This window comes from Stegodyphus dumicola, chromosome 9, assembly GCF_044657685.1.
Source record: "Stegodyphus dumicola isolate Sdum_Otavi_A_Nest chromosome 9, ASM4465768v1".
NCBI classification, from domain to species: Eukaryota; Metazoa; Arthropoda; class Arachnida; order Araneae; family Eresidae; genus Stegodyphus; species Stegodyphus dumicola.
Genome location: NC_140776.1, coordinates 56486779 through 56504131, shown reverse-complemented (window position 1 = coordinate 56504131; position 17353 = coordinate 56486779). Strand labels below are relative to the sequence as shown.

General features: G+C 34.5%; 1 protein-coding gene across 8 annotated transcripts in view; it reads left to right on the top strand.

The window, feature by feature from the left end:
• The window catches only part of LOC118199672 (uncharacterized), a 74182-nt gene that overhangs the window by 34439 nt on the left and 22390 nt on the right, over nt 1-17353 (top strand). For 4 of the 8 annotated variants that reach the window (XM_085823468.1, XM_085823466.1, XM_085823467.1 and 1 more), the window contains one exon: nt 3776-4419. The exons of 1 other annotated variant lie outside the window; for it this stretch is intronic. In XM_085823468.1, the coding sequence (XP_085679594.1) occupies nt 3776-4346 (571 nt within the window). In that variant the 3' untranslated portion in view covers nt 4347-4419. Of the gene's footprint in view, nt 1-3775; nt 4420-6586; nt 6973-16470; nt 16783-17353 lie in introns of those variants that run through there. 3 more of the 8 variants (XM_035371572.2, XM_035371568.2, XM_035371571.2) reach the window with 3 other exon arrangements.

Genomic DNA, 17353 nt, shown 5'->3' with positions numbered 1-17353 from the left:
TGATTGGCTGGCAATGCAGCGGTAGAGGGTGGTGGTGAGCCGGATAAAGAACGCTCCGATGCATCAGAACATCATTCGTAACTCTGATGTCGAGCGTAATGGGTGGGTTTACGCACAGGGAAAAAGTTGACATGCATCTCATGTATGGTGCTGCTAACGGGAACGGCAGAGCAGCGCTACGGGTGTACCAGGAACGGTGTCAGAACAGGTGCATGCCGAAGCACACAATGCTCGACATGTTGCATTGGTCTCTGTGTGAAAAAAGGCCATTTGAAGCCACCTCTGACACTAGGAGTGGACGTAGAAGTGCACGACAACTTCGCATTGAAGAATCCATCTTGAACATTGTACATGAATCGCCTCAGACTAGTATAAGAGCTATTGCACGTCGTCTGCAGCTGAGTCATTCCACCATTTGGAGAGCATTTCATGAAAATGGTTTGCACCCATACCATTTGCAAAGAGTCCAAGCCTTGCAAGAGACAGATTACACTCTTCGAGTTCATTTCTGTCATTGGTTCTTGCAATAGTGTGCGGCGCAGGCGGATATCCCATCGGATGTGCTACTCACGGAGGAGACAACTTTCTCACAGTATGGCATCTTCAATAACCACAACATGCACGTGTGGGCAACTCATAATCCACACGGCATACGTTCACATGCATTTTAAAACCGCTTCTCCGTGAATGTGTGGGCGGGTATTGTTAACGATTACCTCAGAGACCCGTATCTCTTACCTGCACGTACAAATGGTTTATGTTAACATATTTTTCTGCAAGAGGTGTTACCCGAATTGCTGCAGGATGTTTCGGCTGTCATTCGTGATCGCATGTGGTTCCGACATGATGGTGCATCAGCCCATAACCCTGTGCGGTTCCGCAATTACTTGGATGGGACATTTTCAGGCCGATGGATTGGCCATGGTGGACTCGTTTGATGACCACCCCGTTCGCCAGATTTTTCCAGCTTGGATTTTTTTATGGGGTCATCTGAAGAGCATCATTTAAGAGATTTTCGTTGACTTACTGGAGGACCTCGTTGCACGACTATCCATTGCGGCTGCAAGCGTGCGCGAAATGCCTGTCGTTTTTCAAAATGTTCGTCAATCCCTTCTGCGACGTTACTAGACAAGCTAGTAGTCGCAATTTTGAACATTTATTGTGAATACTGTACTGGTACAAAGAAGCACTTTGGTTGATTTTGTACATAAACATATTTTCCTCTCGTATCGTTTTTTGCGTTCCTGCCTTAACCCGTCACTTTAGACCCTACACTCCTATAAAAAATGCATGTTTTAGTACGCTCGACCACACCTGCAAGTTTGTCACATGATCTATGAAACACCATGTATACATGTGTGTAAATTCTGTAGATAACTTGATGATACTCTTAGACAAATGGCACTGGAACGTGGAAAATAAAAATATTTTACATAGGACAATGGCATTTCTTTTATAAAAATTAAAAATTAATTACTTTCCGGTTTGACGATTGTGAATATATTTATTTTAAATTGCTGAATTTTCTAAATAAATATGAGACGTTAATATCGTTGCTTTACAGTATGGCAATATATTGCTTTTAACAGCCGAGTTTGCCATAAAATTCGCTCAAAATATGACATAAATAAAAAACAAATTCGAAATTCAAAATTCCATCTTCGAGATACGTATATTCGACGGGGGGGGGAGGGGATTATGTTCAAAATCTGGTGGGTCTAGGTGTTGCCGTTTTTCTGCAATAAGGGGGAACTCTCTAGAGAAAAAAAAAATGATAGTTCTATATTTTGCGTTTTACTGGGTTGTCTGACGAAATTTAGTTTGCGTTTTTCATATTAGATTTATATATAACAATGTTCTAAGATAGACGTTTTGATACAAAATTGGACTTTTCCTGAAATCATACAGCGATGTTTTTCCATATTTCGATTCTATCAAAAATATTGCGCGTAAAGAATTAAATTTTGTAAAAATGGGTGAGAAACTTACTGAGAAATTCAAAAATTTATCTTGGTGCACCTTTTTGAGTTTGCGTCAAGAAGAATTCACTTGGCGATATTCTCAATTTATGGTAACTTGTTTTCATTCCTCTCCATTGTGCATAAGTGGTAAAAAAGATTGCATCGTTTATTTTTTCAAATAATTTTAACAACGTGTAAACCACATTTGGCGATGTTATCGCTTATAATAAATATGCCAAATTTTAAAAAGCGCCTATAAATAAATTTACTTATATCTTGAGGAATTTTGAAAAAAAAATCTCTGTTTTCTTGTAAGTATACCTAGAAATATATCTACATTAAGGTGATGGTAAAAATTTTATTGTTTATAATTAACATTTTTTCGAAAAATTAATAAAAATTACTAAAAATCCAAATAAAAAATTAAATCAGAAAAAATATGCTAATTTTATTTGGATTGAACTTAAATTTCGACTTGTGAAAGATAGAATCAAGTAAGTTTAATGAAAAGAGAGATATTAATAAATATATACAAAATTCTAATTACATTAAGAAACTGAATTATGCAAGATAATTTTTTTAAAACTTCTGCTATGATTTTTACGCATCTTGGCACTTTGACATAATCTGAGCCGTAGAATCGAAATATGTAAAAAAATCGGCATGTAGTTTCAGAAACAAATTGTGTCAAAATACTTATATTAGGAAAATACTACATATAAATCTAATATATATCCTAAGCCGCGCTTAAGAGACATGAAGCATACAAGTTACATTTCGTCAATATACTCAGTAAAACGGCAGATATAAAACTGTCCATTTTTTTCTTTTGAGCAAAATGTACATGTAATATAGATTATTTATTATTTAATGTTGGACATGTGTTCTTAATAATATTTTTCTAATGCAACTTTTAGTTTATACCTCTTTTGGATTGAACTAATCTCAGTTAGCTAATTTGTACCTATATAAGGTGCTACGTATATACTGTGGCTGAATTTTTAATATTAGAATTTCTATAACCTTAAATTTGCTTTACTTGTGAAAGATAAATTAAAATCATATAGCACAAAATCACCAGTCACCTGGATCTAGATGAAACACGAGTTTCTTTCAGAGTATTATTCATTCAAGCAATTTAATTTATTTTAACAGAGGCTAAAAGCTTTGCCTAAGACAGCGATATTTATTCAAACTTCTAATTTACCATAAGTAAAGCTATTCTTACGCTATTATATTAGTTTGGATTATGGAGTATACTAATAGAATTACGCTATTCTATTAGTATACTCCAGGTGTCTTGATTATGGCAAAGCATGCGAGGGCTATGTGCTTAAGAGGAGGGATGCCTTCGTGGAGGACTTTCTAAGGAAAATTGGCTCATATACACGTTACCACATACATAAAACCACGAAAACGCCCATACAGCCAGTCCGTTCGCCGAGATTCAAACAACAGACCGAAATACTACTGTTCAGCCACTTTCGGCTGCTGGTGGGCCCACTTTCGTTCGAGACCATCTTTGTAGTCGTCAAAAGATAGAACCTTTACACAGCAATGCATTGCCTGCGGGAAGGCTAAAACCCTTACATACAGCTATGCTCTTCTTTTTTATAGTAAAACTATTTACGACTTATATTTAAGTTAACTCTAGAGTGATCGAATCTCTTACAGAAAGAAGATAAACAGCAAAGATGTAAATTAAATAATATTTGGTTATTGAAACATAAACATAATTGCCGTAAGTTAATCACCATTCTTTTCTTCTGCTTCACTTTTTTAATTAAATGTTTTTTTTTTTTTTTTTTATTTAGATGCGAAGAGGAAAACTATTTAATACCTTCTCGCAAGCAGCAGAATCGTGGTAGTATGTATAACTCTCAGAAGGAGGGGAATTGTGAATATTACGCTCACAAGAATCATTTCACCTTTCTCGACAATTTGGAGCTCAGATCTTGTAGTTCGACTGATCAAATCTCCAGGTGTTCTCTGTCATGGACAACACGTTCTGTATCGCAGCTTTGCCAGTCTTACTCAGACCCTGTTTACGTAAATAGTAAGCTGTACAAGAATTTACATTGCGCCGAATGCAATTACGAAGCTTTGACTTCCGCGAAATGTCATCCGGCAATTGTCGAAAATTTGCTAGCTACAGGAATGAATGCCAGAGGAATTTATCAGTTGTGTAAAGAAGAGAAATTTGACGATTGTTTAAAATATATGCACGATTCTGGTAAGGGTAAAGATTTTCGCCTTCGAGATCTCTTCAAAACATATGGCAAAATATGTATTCCAATACCACCTAAACTCTGTTGTGATGGACAAATATACGATCCGCGTTCTCAACGTTGTCGCAAACTTATTCGAGGAAGCTCTAGATACTAATTTGTTAATAAACAATTAGGAAATTCTTACGAACTCAACAAAGAAAGATGAAATAAAGAAAAATTAATTAAAATTAGAGTTCTTAATTCTTTCCAATAACATCTTTTCAGACTCTTTGTTACCTATCTGGGAGCAAAAGATAATTTTGAATAGACATTTTAGTTAAAACAGAACAATTTAGTAGAAAAACATTTATATGAATATGTATAAATATTTATGTACGTTTATAATAAAAGCAAGTTATAGCATCATACAGAAATTCATGATTATAGACCTTTTCCAAATTTATTTATTATTAATAAGTAATTCCATTTTCTCAAACCTTTTTTTAACTGGCAAGTGTTTCCTTAATTGGCATTAATTGAGAATTCCTAAGCATTTAACTAAAATTTATTCATTAATGGAGGTTACTTTATTAAGAATTAACAAAAGTTTCTTTAACATTTAATTTTCTTTAATTTCAGGCAGATTACTGCCTTTCTTAAATGAGGCACAGTACAATATGAGTTAACAGGATAATTAAAAAATAGAAAAAACATGTTGAAATATATTTAAAATAAAGAGAAGTACACTTTTGAATTGAGATGAAATTGTCGAGGCTAGAAAGAACTGAAATGCAACAGTGCGACTGAGATGAAAACTCTTTTAATTTATATTCACATTCCTTGCATCTTCTGCAAATCGGTCTAAATGGTGACCTCAGCTTGCGAAATTCTAGCTATAGATACGCTCCATAGGTGGAAAGTACTCGGAGACTTCTTGCTTCTAGACTAATCTCCGTTGAATTCTGCTTGAGGTAAATACCTCGTATTCACAAAATCTAATATTAAAAGGTAAGAAGGGAATTTACAGAAAAGTGAGGTTGTAAAGAATTTCTCCTTTCTTGCCGTATACTTTCGTGATGGCTGCCCACCTAGTATGGTAACGCTAGTTGCCGTAATTATTTCCGAATCCCGGATTTCATATAATTCTGGTACCAGAATCCAGATCTTCCTAACTTTGCAGTTTCATGGCCGTCGCGTCCCCGAAATCACTCTGATTCCAGTATGATTCCGAAATCTAATGTGTACGAATTAAATACAAGAAACTTGTCAGAATTGAAAGACGCCGTAAAAAGTGAAGTTATACATACAGATTCCACCTGCGATGTGACGATCATTATTGTTGTCAACAGTCTCCCGCATGCAATCTACAAAGAAGGGCAAACTGAAAACTTGTAATTCCAATAAAAAATTTTTCTCTCTCCTCCCTTGCCCTGTCATTGTTCTTTTAGATACACGTTTTTTGTAAATGTTTTACTCCGGCAATTTTCGTGTATCTTTCCAACGCCATTTATAGTTTTTCAATGCGCTGATCGATTTGCGGTCGAAAAAAGGGGTGTTACGTTTCGAAAGTTTAGAAACGTTTTTACTGTAATCGTAACCGCGAGAGCTCTATTGTTTTAAATTAGCACAGTCTTGAATTCATAACTTCATATAACAGTCCTTGAAATCTGATTTCGACTGATTCATCGGATACGCCGCTAGGGGTTCATACATAGGCGAAGTTTTCTTATATCCACCCTATATATAACTTTATTATATTTAGTTAACTGTCTTCATACGACTTGACTCTTGCGGTAAGATATTTGTCCCAGTAATGATCTGAGGTGGGAAAGACATATACCTTAAATTTAAAATACTGCATGCTTTCTTTTTTTCCTTCACTTTTTTCCTTTTTTCTTCCTTTCTTTTATTATTTTCCTTTTTTTAGAGTGAAATTTAGTTCTAAGAGGCACATAATGATCAAGAAAGGCAAAATTACATTATTACGTGCTTCAATATTTAGAGCATTTTAGCTATTTTTAATCTCTAATGTCTCTACAGAATATGTCACGTATTATTTGTATTGTCATTGCAGTTATCTAATATAATATGAAGCAGTATAATTTTCCTAACGCAATAATGAAAGAGGTTTTTCGCTTTAATGCATAAAGGGTAAACGACATTGATATGCTTTCGTGCTCTTTAACACTGACCTTTCTGAGAACGGGAAAGACTTCATGAAAACAAATTATGGGTTGTCCTTGTCGGCAAAATTCGAAGACCATCGGTGCATCTGAACCTGCCTGCGTGTTTCAAAAATAATGAAATTAAAAAATATCTTGAGTGTTTTATATAAAATCAAATAAGGAACCTAATTTCGCAAACAACTGCGTTGCGGTTATGCCACTTTATCGCATTCGCCACCACACAAAAGTACTATTTGTTTCCAAAATCTATCACTTTCATGATAAAAGTGTTAAACTTTCTAAGTTATTAAAAAGGAAGAGTTATTCAGCATTTCCAGAATAAAAATAATAGCTTTTGAAACTGAAATTTCTTTTTTTCCGGATGTGAGGAACTGTCACATTCCGGATGTGTCACGCCATTCGAACGTAGCTGAGTGAGGAATCTTATCTCGAAGATCTTATCGGTCTTAAAATACAAAAAGCCTGGATCTTAATTCAGAGAATTTTTAGAGCTTTAGTGTTATCTGTCTATTAAAGCGATATTTAAATCACTTCATTTACTTAGCTAATATTAGTTTTATGAGGAATATAAAATTAACATTAGCTCGAAAAATCGCATCTTCATTCTTGATTGCGGTAAGTTAATGAAATTGTTTCTTAAGTGTATTTGTTTAGGCTTTAATATGTTAAAGAAAAATGATACATGAAAAGTTAAAAAAAACTATATTGTGTTTCTGCATAACAGAACAAAATCCTTGTCATGTACAAAATTTCAAGAAACTAATTTCCTTTTTATTTTACGCAAGAAAAATGTTAATATGTTCAGCTGAAATTTCGTCTACACTTTTACGCACAATATACGTTTTGAACTACTAATGATGATATGTATTTAAAATTTACTAAATTATAAATAAATATTATACTTAAATGATACTTTGCACATTTTGGCATTCTGTTCTCACAAGAATTTATTCCTTAAATGTAAAATTTAGCTTCAGTTTGTATAAGCTCATCATAGTTTGTATTAGCTTTTGCCTTGGTGTAATCTATTATGGCTATTTCTCGGTCTTTAAGAAATATATTATTCAATATACTAAGCCCTTAAAACGCTTGCTTACAAATACAAGTTCAATAAATGTATCGAGCTGATCAGACACATGAGAACACACGTAAGCTTCCCCCCCTAAAATTCAATTTTGTCACCGCCCCCCTCTGTCTAGTAATGGAATGGGAGAATGCATGTTTAAATGGACAAATGTTTCAACAATTACCTACTTACCAAATTCTTACATGGTCCCTTAGAGACACTGGGATTCAAAGGCACCCTATTACAAGAATCTTTATCTAATGTCCAAAGCTTAAATTTCATTTATAATTATTGGCTGGAGAGCTTTAACTAACGTCCTTTACACTATCGCAGTATTACTTGTGCTAACTTTACTTTATATTATTACATTTGAACTATTACTTATGCTTTTACTTTAAAACAGTTCAGTATCAATTGTTTATTTTTTTTACAATAGGCGCATTATCAAAACACATTTAACTTTTACGATACAATTAAAATAACTCATGCGTATAAAATATTAAAGCTCATTCATGTACTACAATTCAAAAGATTACTTAATTTAAATTTTACAACATATAAACAGTACTGCTAATATCTGCCTTAGAATTGTGCCAAAATTTGTACTCATTACAATCTTTTGTTCTAAGTAAAACAATCGTGTTTAGCACAAAAGTAAAATCTTACAAGACAGATGCATACATTAAAAGTGAAAATTTCTTCGATGAATAAAACTATTCATATATTTCATTCCATTTCATTCATTAAACATAGTTTCGTTTGAGGCAAAATTTAATATTTACACGACACACTTTATCAACAAAACATAAAATAAATAGACAGCTTAAAGAAATAAAGCAAGTTTCCATTTATCTTTTCTTTCTGTGAATCCTCCCATCCGTTTTTCTGAAAACTCCACCCAGGTAGGAAACGTGTTAGATTTCATATCCTGTTGTTCGGTTTATGGCAATCCTACTCGTGTGGCGGCCGCTTGCGTTTTTGTTCACGATCTTTTATTCATATAGGTTTTCGCTAGTCTTGCGGAAATTCAGCATATAGCGGCTATTTCGTTACTGTGTTTGTTTCCGGTAGATGATTTGCCGCAGGTACCCTCTCGCTCGTCTTCTTGAATTTTTGCCGTTCAAATGATTTCTCTTCTGGCGGCCTTTTGAAGCGTAGATTTCGATTTGACTGAGTTGTTGTTTTTCCATTGCTACTAGACTGTTGGCTTTCTTAATCCCTACTTTTTCCCCGCCCTCCTTACTACTCTCGTTGTTTAACACTCGTGTGGTCCCTGCATCTCAGAGTTGTTTTTTTTAAACTTATCTTCGATCCTTGAACAAATGGTGATCTTTGATCCTTGTGGTGCACATAAAAAAGAATGCTTAATTTTTAAAACTTTATTTTCAACTTCCCACCTTTTCTTTTCATTATAAAATTTTCGTTTCGCAAGGGCCATATTCGAATTACTATCTGCCCCTATCCAATAATTTCTGAATGTCTGCCAAGTTGTATTTGTAAACCTCTTTTCCATACGCACTCACAAAAAAAGTTTCCCCAACAGCGTTATACGAGTAAGTTTGTAAGGTACCTCACTTTGGAATTCTAAGTTAATGTTGGAAGTGAGGAACCTAAGAACTGATAAGCGAATAATCGCTAGAGTTCGATGACAATAAACAACAAGAGAGAAGGGTACCTAACCCTTTATTATTTCGATAATATTTAACAAAACTCCGCCTGGGAGTGTACAAGTAAAGCCCGCACTTTGGACTTGAACTTAAAAGACTAAGAATTAAACTAAAAGTAAGATTAACTAAATAAGTATAGCCAAAGCTATCAAGGTTCAATTAGAGTTGACCCCTCAACTTATTTTACTGCGAAGCTTAGCAAAGCCTGAGTACGGCCGAGCGTAAAAACAGCTTTGAGAGAGAGAGGCCAAAAAGGCAGACGCGCGTAGTTCAGAAACTCTGATTCTCTCTCTGTCTCAGTAAGTAACTTCGTGGTTTAAATACCGCTCCTTCTCATTAAATATTCAGCAAATTCCAAAACTACGTTCTGACCGGAAGTAGTAAGTTTAAGTTAAGAATTTGACAGGAAAGAAACTTAAAATTTAACTGTTAATAAAATTAACATAATTCTTACAAGCTTTCTGCTAAAAATTAATTCAGCTGGTGTCTTTCCTGTTGTATTGTTTTTAGGCGTTCTTAACGAAAATGCTAACCCATTGACGGCCCTATTCCAGTGATGGTGATAATTTATACATAGCTGCAGATAATTTTAACTACATTTCTATTTACCCTCTCTGCAATATTCTACTGTCTTCGAAAGGAACTACCTCAAAATTCTTTATGCTAAAACTCGTATACATTTTAACTTGACTTGTTTTAACTTGATTTGTTGTTTGACTTCTGAATTCGTACACATTTTCTCAAACATTTGACTTAACAAATGATTTCAATTGTTTGAGATTATTTCAATTAGAATTTTATAACATACATTTATTTAAAAATGAGTTTGCAACAATTTTAGCGAAGCTTTTTTGAGGGCAATTATTTCTACCAACTTTGAAAAATGATCAACGATCACTAAAAATATCTATTAATCTTTTTTAACTACGTGGATAAGAATCTAATAGGTAAATTTCTATGATTTTATTAAAGAATATAGCTTGTTTGCTACTTAGGTACCAGAATGGGTGATAAGTAATATTGTTAAGAAACTGACAAATGTTAAAGGACTTGACATATTGCGTTACAACTTTTGTAGCTGTCGAAAATAAATAGCTTTCTTCCTTTCAAAACTGGTTTCTTATTCCGAGAAGGCCTGACATTGGTGCATTGTGTAATTCATATAAAATATTTAATATTAAATTAGCTGGGATAACTGGTCTTAATTCATCATTATTTTTTGTTCTTTTAATATAGAACAGAAGATCAGAAATAATTTCGTAATTTTCAGCTTTGTTTCCAACTTTCTTTACATTATTGTGCATAAAAGAATCGAGCTTTGGAAATATGCTTAGATGTTTTTAATTTATCATCTGTTTGCAGTTCTGAAATAATTGTTCTCTGTTTATCTCAAATTCGCAATTACGTTTTCTTTATCGAGAGTGTGTTTATTAAACTGTGTTCCTTGAATTTAAGAGCCCACCTCAGGAATCTGATAAATTTTGAATACAAGCGTACATAGCCTGCATGGTCAGTATAGAATGTAACAGGTTCTCTACCAAACCGAATCAATCTCCTATCGCGAAATCAGATGTAACTGGGGGGATTTTTAATTCAGAAAACTTCAAGACAGGAGATTGGATTCATGGTGCTTTATGCTTTTCAAAAGCCACATTCGCTTCTGTAGAGCAACAGTATCTAGCCTTTTTCCTTTTAAAATTTAACAGTGATTCTACTATGTGAGCAAAATCTTTAATGAAGGTTCTATAAGAGCACAAGCCCAAAATTGATACCAATTTCATTGTCATGTTAGTTGGTAGATAATTGTTTATTACTGCAATGTCAGAATCTTCCGTTTCGATTCCCTTCTCACATATCTTCAGGTATCGGAATTTTTTGGGTGCGAATTTATATTTTGTCACATTCACTTTTAAACCTGCTCATTTTAAAAGCGAAAAAAACTCCGTGGAAATCCGAAATGTGATCATCAATTTTTTTCGCTTAAGAATATTAATTTAAATAGATAAAAGTTGATTTTCCAAGGGACGGGTTTTAAATCTATATCCATGGCATTTAGAGACGTGGCGAGGACACCGCATAGGGCAAAAGGTATACTAAGAAAGGAGTAAGCCTCTGATTTGGTGATAAATGCAGTTTTTAGCATGTCCTCTGGTTTCACACATATCGGAAAATATCGAGACAAGAGATCCAGCGTCGTCATGTATTTTGTGCTTTAATTTCCCTTAATATTTCCTCAATTTTTGGTAAGAGGTAAACCGGATATTTCTTTACACTGTTTAGTTTCCTGTAGAAATAGCGAAACGATATGCAATGAGTCAAAGGGTAGAGATTATTTTTCTGTTGGCATAGTACTACTGTGGTAACTACTGATTAGGATTATAATTTTATTTTTTAGCATTTCAAAAATATGCTTTTTTGTGATCTCTTCCTTGTCCTTAAAATAACGTTAAGATTTTCTTTTACGGGTGGTGGATCGAGGCGATTTCGTATTTCTCTTCAGCGATCGACCACATGGCTCAAATCTGGGGTAACATAGAATAAGTTTGAACATTTTCTTAGCAATTAATTGAACTTTGGTTTCTCTTCCGACTTCAAATTCTTAACGTCCAATTTTCCACCAATTTTTTGGGATCGAACTGCACTGTATCTTCCAGAAAATTAATCTTCGGCTGAGTAGACCTTTAAAAAATCAATTCTCGTTATCACATTAGCTTTTAAATTTTTCACCCTTCTAAAAAAAAAAAAAAACACCATCTTCTGCGCTCTTTTTTAAGGGGACTCATACACCTTAAAACCCATATGATCTTCGAATATGTGACTGTTGCAAGAACTGAAGTAACTCATTTATTTTAAAAGCAATTACTTCCTACTTTTCACAGCTGACTACAAAATATAGCAGCTTTCTGAAATAGTAATCAGAAAGTTTGTGTTGCCACAAATATTTTGATAATTTATTCCGCTTTGTGACAAAATTTTCTTCATGTTTCCACCTTGCGCGCATAGTTTAAATCCTTCTGTTGCGTAATTTAATTCCATATTTAATATATAGCTTTCATAACATTTGGAAACTACTGTGAATTCTAAGAATTTCACGTTAAATTTTTATTTTATTTGGAGTTGCGTTTATAAAATGTATCTTATTAAAAAAATCTGTAATATTTTTGTGCATAAAATTTTTAAATATGAAAATATTTAACAGATTTTTGGTTCAGTTAGAAAATAGTGCCCATATAAAGAATTCCATCCAATTTCAAGTACGTACCATTAGCTATTTTTAAAATATCATGCGCGCAAAGTGGAAACATGACGAAAAATATTGTCACAAAGCGAATTAAATTACAAAAATGTTTGTGGCAACACAAACTTTCTGATTACTATTTCAGAAAGCATCTATATGGTTTAGTCCGCTGTAAAACGTTGGAAGTAATTACTTTTAAAATAAAGAAAATATCTCAATACTTGCAACAGTCACATATTCGAAGATCATAAGGGGTTTAAGGTGTATAAGCCCCCTTAAGTCACATATTCAAAGTTACTCTTGCTACGCATTCATACTGTTTGCCTAAGCCGCTATTTTCTTCGTTTTTGGAAGGTCAAACAATCTGCTCCGTCTTTTCCAGAAAATTTATTCGTAAAAAACTTCTTTACGTAACCATGTCCTATAATGCATCTAACGGTATACTATTTAAAATAATATGAATCATTGGAAGAGACAAATTTTTAATTGGCAACATATTCAACTGCATATGAGGTTTTTTCTCCCACATTCCTCTTTTTAGACATTTTTGGCGATCACCATTAGCAGACAAAAAATCTTTGTTATCAAATCGCGTGCTGCATTCAAACCTATTACCTTCATAGGATACAGGCTTGCAAAAATTTCTGCTAAATCCTTGTTCCTATCCCTGCATACTCACTAATACTCGATGACTTTCAAAAATCAACGCTTGTTCAAAAGGCTCTAGTGTACAAGGGATTCGTAGATCCAAAAACGTCTTGCGCCTGTGGAATAATCTGGGCAATATTATTTGAATAACTTCTTGCATCAGTTCTTTTTTCCCATATGATAAGGTTTATAATATGCACTTTCCTTAAAATAAAGTACGTCAGTTCCTTCGTCCTAGTCTAATATTTACCCAAAAGTTTAGATTCTAATTTGTCTCTATCTTTCACCAACGAAAACGCTTTCAAAAGGGAAGTTTTAAATACTGGAGACTTAATTATTTTCGCTGCTTGTTCACCTAATAAGAATTTCTCGATGTCTTTGTACCAGCTCAGGGAATGTCCTTGAGGAGTAGCGATTGCTGTGGTGACCTTTTGCAATTCTGCAACAAGGTACAACAAATACGCATTTCTAATTGTTAAAAAATGTTAGTCCCGAAATTCGACCATAAAAATAATGGATGATTTCATTGATGCAAGCATGGTGTCGATAATAAAACTGAAGATTTCCATCAGACTGGTGCAAGAGAATTTGATGCCTTGACGAGTGTACGTTAAAAGTGGGTTGCTATTGAGACATAGTTCGTGAAGCTTTCGGGCGCCGCTTGTAAAGTTGCAATTGATCTTGAAGATAACGCTAAATCCTCCAGATCCTACTAGAAAATGTTAGCTCCTTTTCACTACGTCCGAATCATACAGCAAAGCTTTGAGAAATTTTAAAATAAGAAGTGTTAAATTAAAATGTTGAACTACAGTTTTGCACTTGGTACCACATTTCTGAATTTATTTGTGGTTCTCACCCTTCTTAGTGACTACAGAGATTCATCTATTAGCAGACAATCTGAGTAGTTTCTCAATGTTTATACGTAATTTCGGAAAATTGCTCTCTATTTCGACTATTAATTGTAGTTAGTGAACTGAAACCAAGGGCTTGTAAATTAAATAAAACTGGAACTAATATAAGTTAAAATTTTGACGAATGAGCGAAAGAAAACTAACAGTAACAAACTAAAAGAGAAATAAAGTTATTAAAAACGTATAGAGTCATTAGGTTATATCGATACAGGAAAAATGTGCAATGCCCTCTCTGCAATTTGAGCTTAGGATCCCGATTACACGTTGGACGTGCTTCTAGTTATACCACTAAAGCATGCGGAAATGGTAGAGAAAATACATTATAAGCGAAATAGTATATGGAAATGAGCTAACTTACACGGACGTAGAACTGAGAGTCAAGTGCGAGATATTACTGCTTTAAAATTCTGTATTTATAGAAAGAAAAAGATGATAAATAACTACCACGCTGCATTTTTTTCCCCGGCAGCTCAACCGATCCATGCGGCAAACGCTACTCCGAGAATGTGATTTAAAAAAGCAAACATTTTGAAAAAAGGTGTGCTAAAGTGTAAAAAGTTTAAAAAAACAAGTTCGTAGAAACGATGGATGAGAGAATAGAAAGCGTTATTCATACGTAAAAACTTCACTAAATTCTTACATTCGTACAAACATTATTCGTATTCTTATAAGCATTTAGAACTTCATTCGGGGAAAAAATGAATAGGGCCATGGCATGAATGATACACTAAGGAATGAGACCATTACGGTAACAATTTATCGAAGGTCTATTGCACTACAACAGTAGTGTTCGGTTAAGGCTTCTGTAAAATTCTAGTTATCGATCCCGAAATCCTGTAAAGGACTTTAACGTTTCATAGATGTCTCCAAATCTCTATATTATTAAATGCGATGCTTTCTACAAAATGTGACATTATAAGCAATAAATATATAGGTAAATACATTTAAATATACGTAAAATAATATAATTTAGATATATATACACTATGGTATAATGCTTACATTTTACACATATATGGAGAGAACAAATATGTATTATTATTTGCATAATTCATAAATGGTTACTCTGTTACATTTCAGCTTTAATTTTCGTTTGTTTGGTAAATTATACAAGGTGTGGCTATTAATATATAGGACGGATGTCACAGCATGACACCAATCACTCGCCCGAGAGAGGTACTGCTAGTATCTGGAAAGTAGTACATGTGCACATGCGCAGCACAGGTCATTTGTAGACACGAGCTCGGCTGGGAAAGACATGTGGAAAAGTATCTGGTGAAGTGTTGTTGTCAAAGTGGTGTTGTGGAAGTGCTGATAGAAACAAAGGGTAAACATTAAATTCTGCTTTAAACTGGGCCAAAGTGCGACAAAAGCACATGCAATGTTGAAGCAAGTGTATGGTGAGCAAGTATTATCCCATTTTTGCACATTTGAATGATATGGACGGCTTCGGGACAGCCATGAAAGTGTTGAAGATGACGCCCACACCGGAAGGCCGATTTGTGTGCGTATGCCTGAAACAATTGAGAAAGTTCGTGCGGATCGGCGACTGACTATTCGAATGCTGGCCAGTGAACTGTCTATCAACAAAGAGGTGGTTCGCCAAATTCTGATGCAAGACGTAGGGAAATGCAAGGTGTTTTCCAGATTTGTCTTGCGCTGTTTATTGGACAATCAGAAGGAAGTCAGAATGGACACGTGTGGTGAACTCATCGGCAACGCTGACCCTGCTTTCCTGTATTCGATAATGACGGGTGACGAATCATGGTGCTATCAATGCGACCCTGAAACCAAGAGACAGAGCAAAGAATAGTGGTCTCCCAGCTCCCCTAAACAGAAAAAAATTCTGTTTCAAAAATAAGGACAAAGTCCTGTTAATCGCTTTCTTCGATAGTGAAGGACTTATTCATCATGAATTCGCCCCATTAAGCACTACTGTTACACGACAGTTTTATGCAGAAGTTCTTCCTCGACTCCGACAAAGAATTCATAGAGTACGTCCCCGTTTTCGACAGAATGGGGGTTGGCTTCTGTTACATTACAACGCTTGCCCCCACATTGCTTTGCCAGTGAAGAGGTTTTTAGCCAAGCATGAGGTCGAGGAGCTGCATCATCCGCCATACTCTCCTGACTTGGCCCCTCCAGACTTTTTTTGTTGCCCAAACTCGAAACAGATCAAAGGAACAAGCTCTGTGGATGCTGAAGATATCAAGAAAAACGTGACGTCAACATTGAAGAGCCTTCCGAAAGAGGACTTTTAAAGTTGTTTCGACAACTTATACAGCCGAGCACAGAAGTATATTACGACAGATTGGGATTACTTCAACTTTTAAAAGGTTATGTTTTTCCCATCATCTGTACTGGTGTTATTAGAGCAGTCCTGGAAATTAATAGCCACACCTTGTATTTACTTAAAATCGTAGAAAAATGTTTAGTATTCTTTCAGGTTGCGTTTTCGTTTATAAATAGGAAAAGTAATATTTTTACTGATATTTAAAATTGATATTAAGAATTGGTACTGAAATGGGACCCTTAATTTTTTTTTACTGTATCTTTCTTAATGAGCTTTCTGTTTGTTTTTAGATTCAAGTAAAAGAATCGCAATTTGTTTCGTTGCTAGTAACTTCGGCTTACATTTCTGAAACTCGAGAAGGATCACAGACATGCATCTAAAAATTAAGATTGTTTTCAACGCTTTGGCATTTCTCACGATTTTCTTCAGAACAACGGGTGGAAATTCCCAGTTACTGAAATTTGGTTCATGTTCAATGAAGTGCCAAAAGACTTTATCAGATGCTTCTACTTTTAGAATATTCCCTCCACATCAATGTTCTTGCTCACGGAGCTGCACATTTTATGGAGACTGTTGTTATGATTCTCTGTATCGAACTGAAGGTAAAAAAATTATCAATGTTTCAATGTTTTTAAATTACGTTATTCTATACTAAACAGGAGAACTGAAAACATATATATTTATTAGAAAACAAAATAAATTTATGTATACTAAACAGGAAAAGGAAAAAAATATGTTAGTATAGTAATCACGTAATGAATAAACAAGATTTATATTTTTTATAAACCTAGAATTATCATCATCATTCTTTATACGATTACGGCGCTCGTGAATGCTTGTGTTTTGATATACTTTGGAATCATGGATAATATTCAGTCGAAAAATGGTGCATTTAGACACGCTTAAGTATAAAAAGTGGCATAAAGGGCACATACTTTGTTCGATATAAAACTGTTACTCAAAATCTTGCTTAACTTAAATGGGGGCCGAAAAAGCGTCAATCATTCCGAGGTTAGTATACTGCAAGATTTTTCTTGTATGACATAGGTGACTTCACTGGCTATAGTCATTGACATAAAGGGAGCCTTTGCCTCTAGTTGGTGGCCAGACGTAATGCATTTGCTGCACAACTTGGCCTGCCCCACAGCCTGTCATTATTACCATCCTTGACTC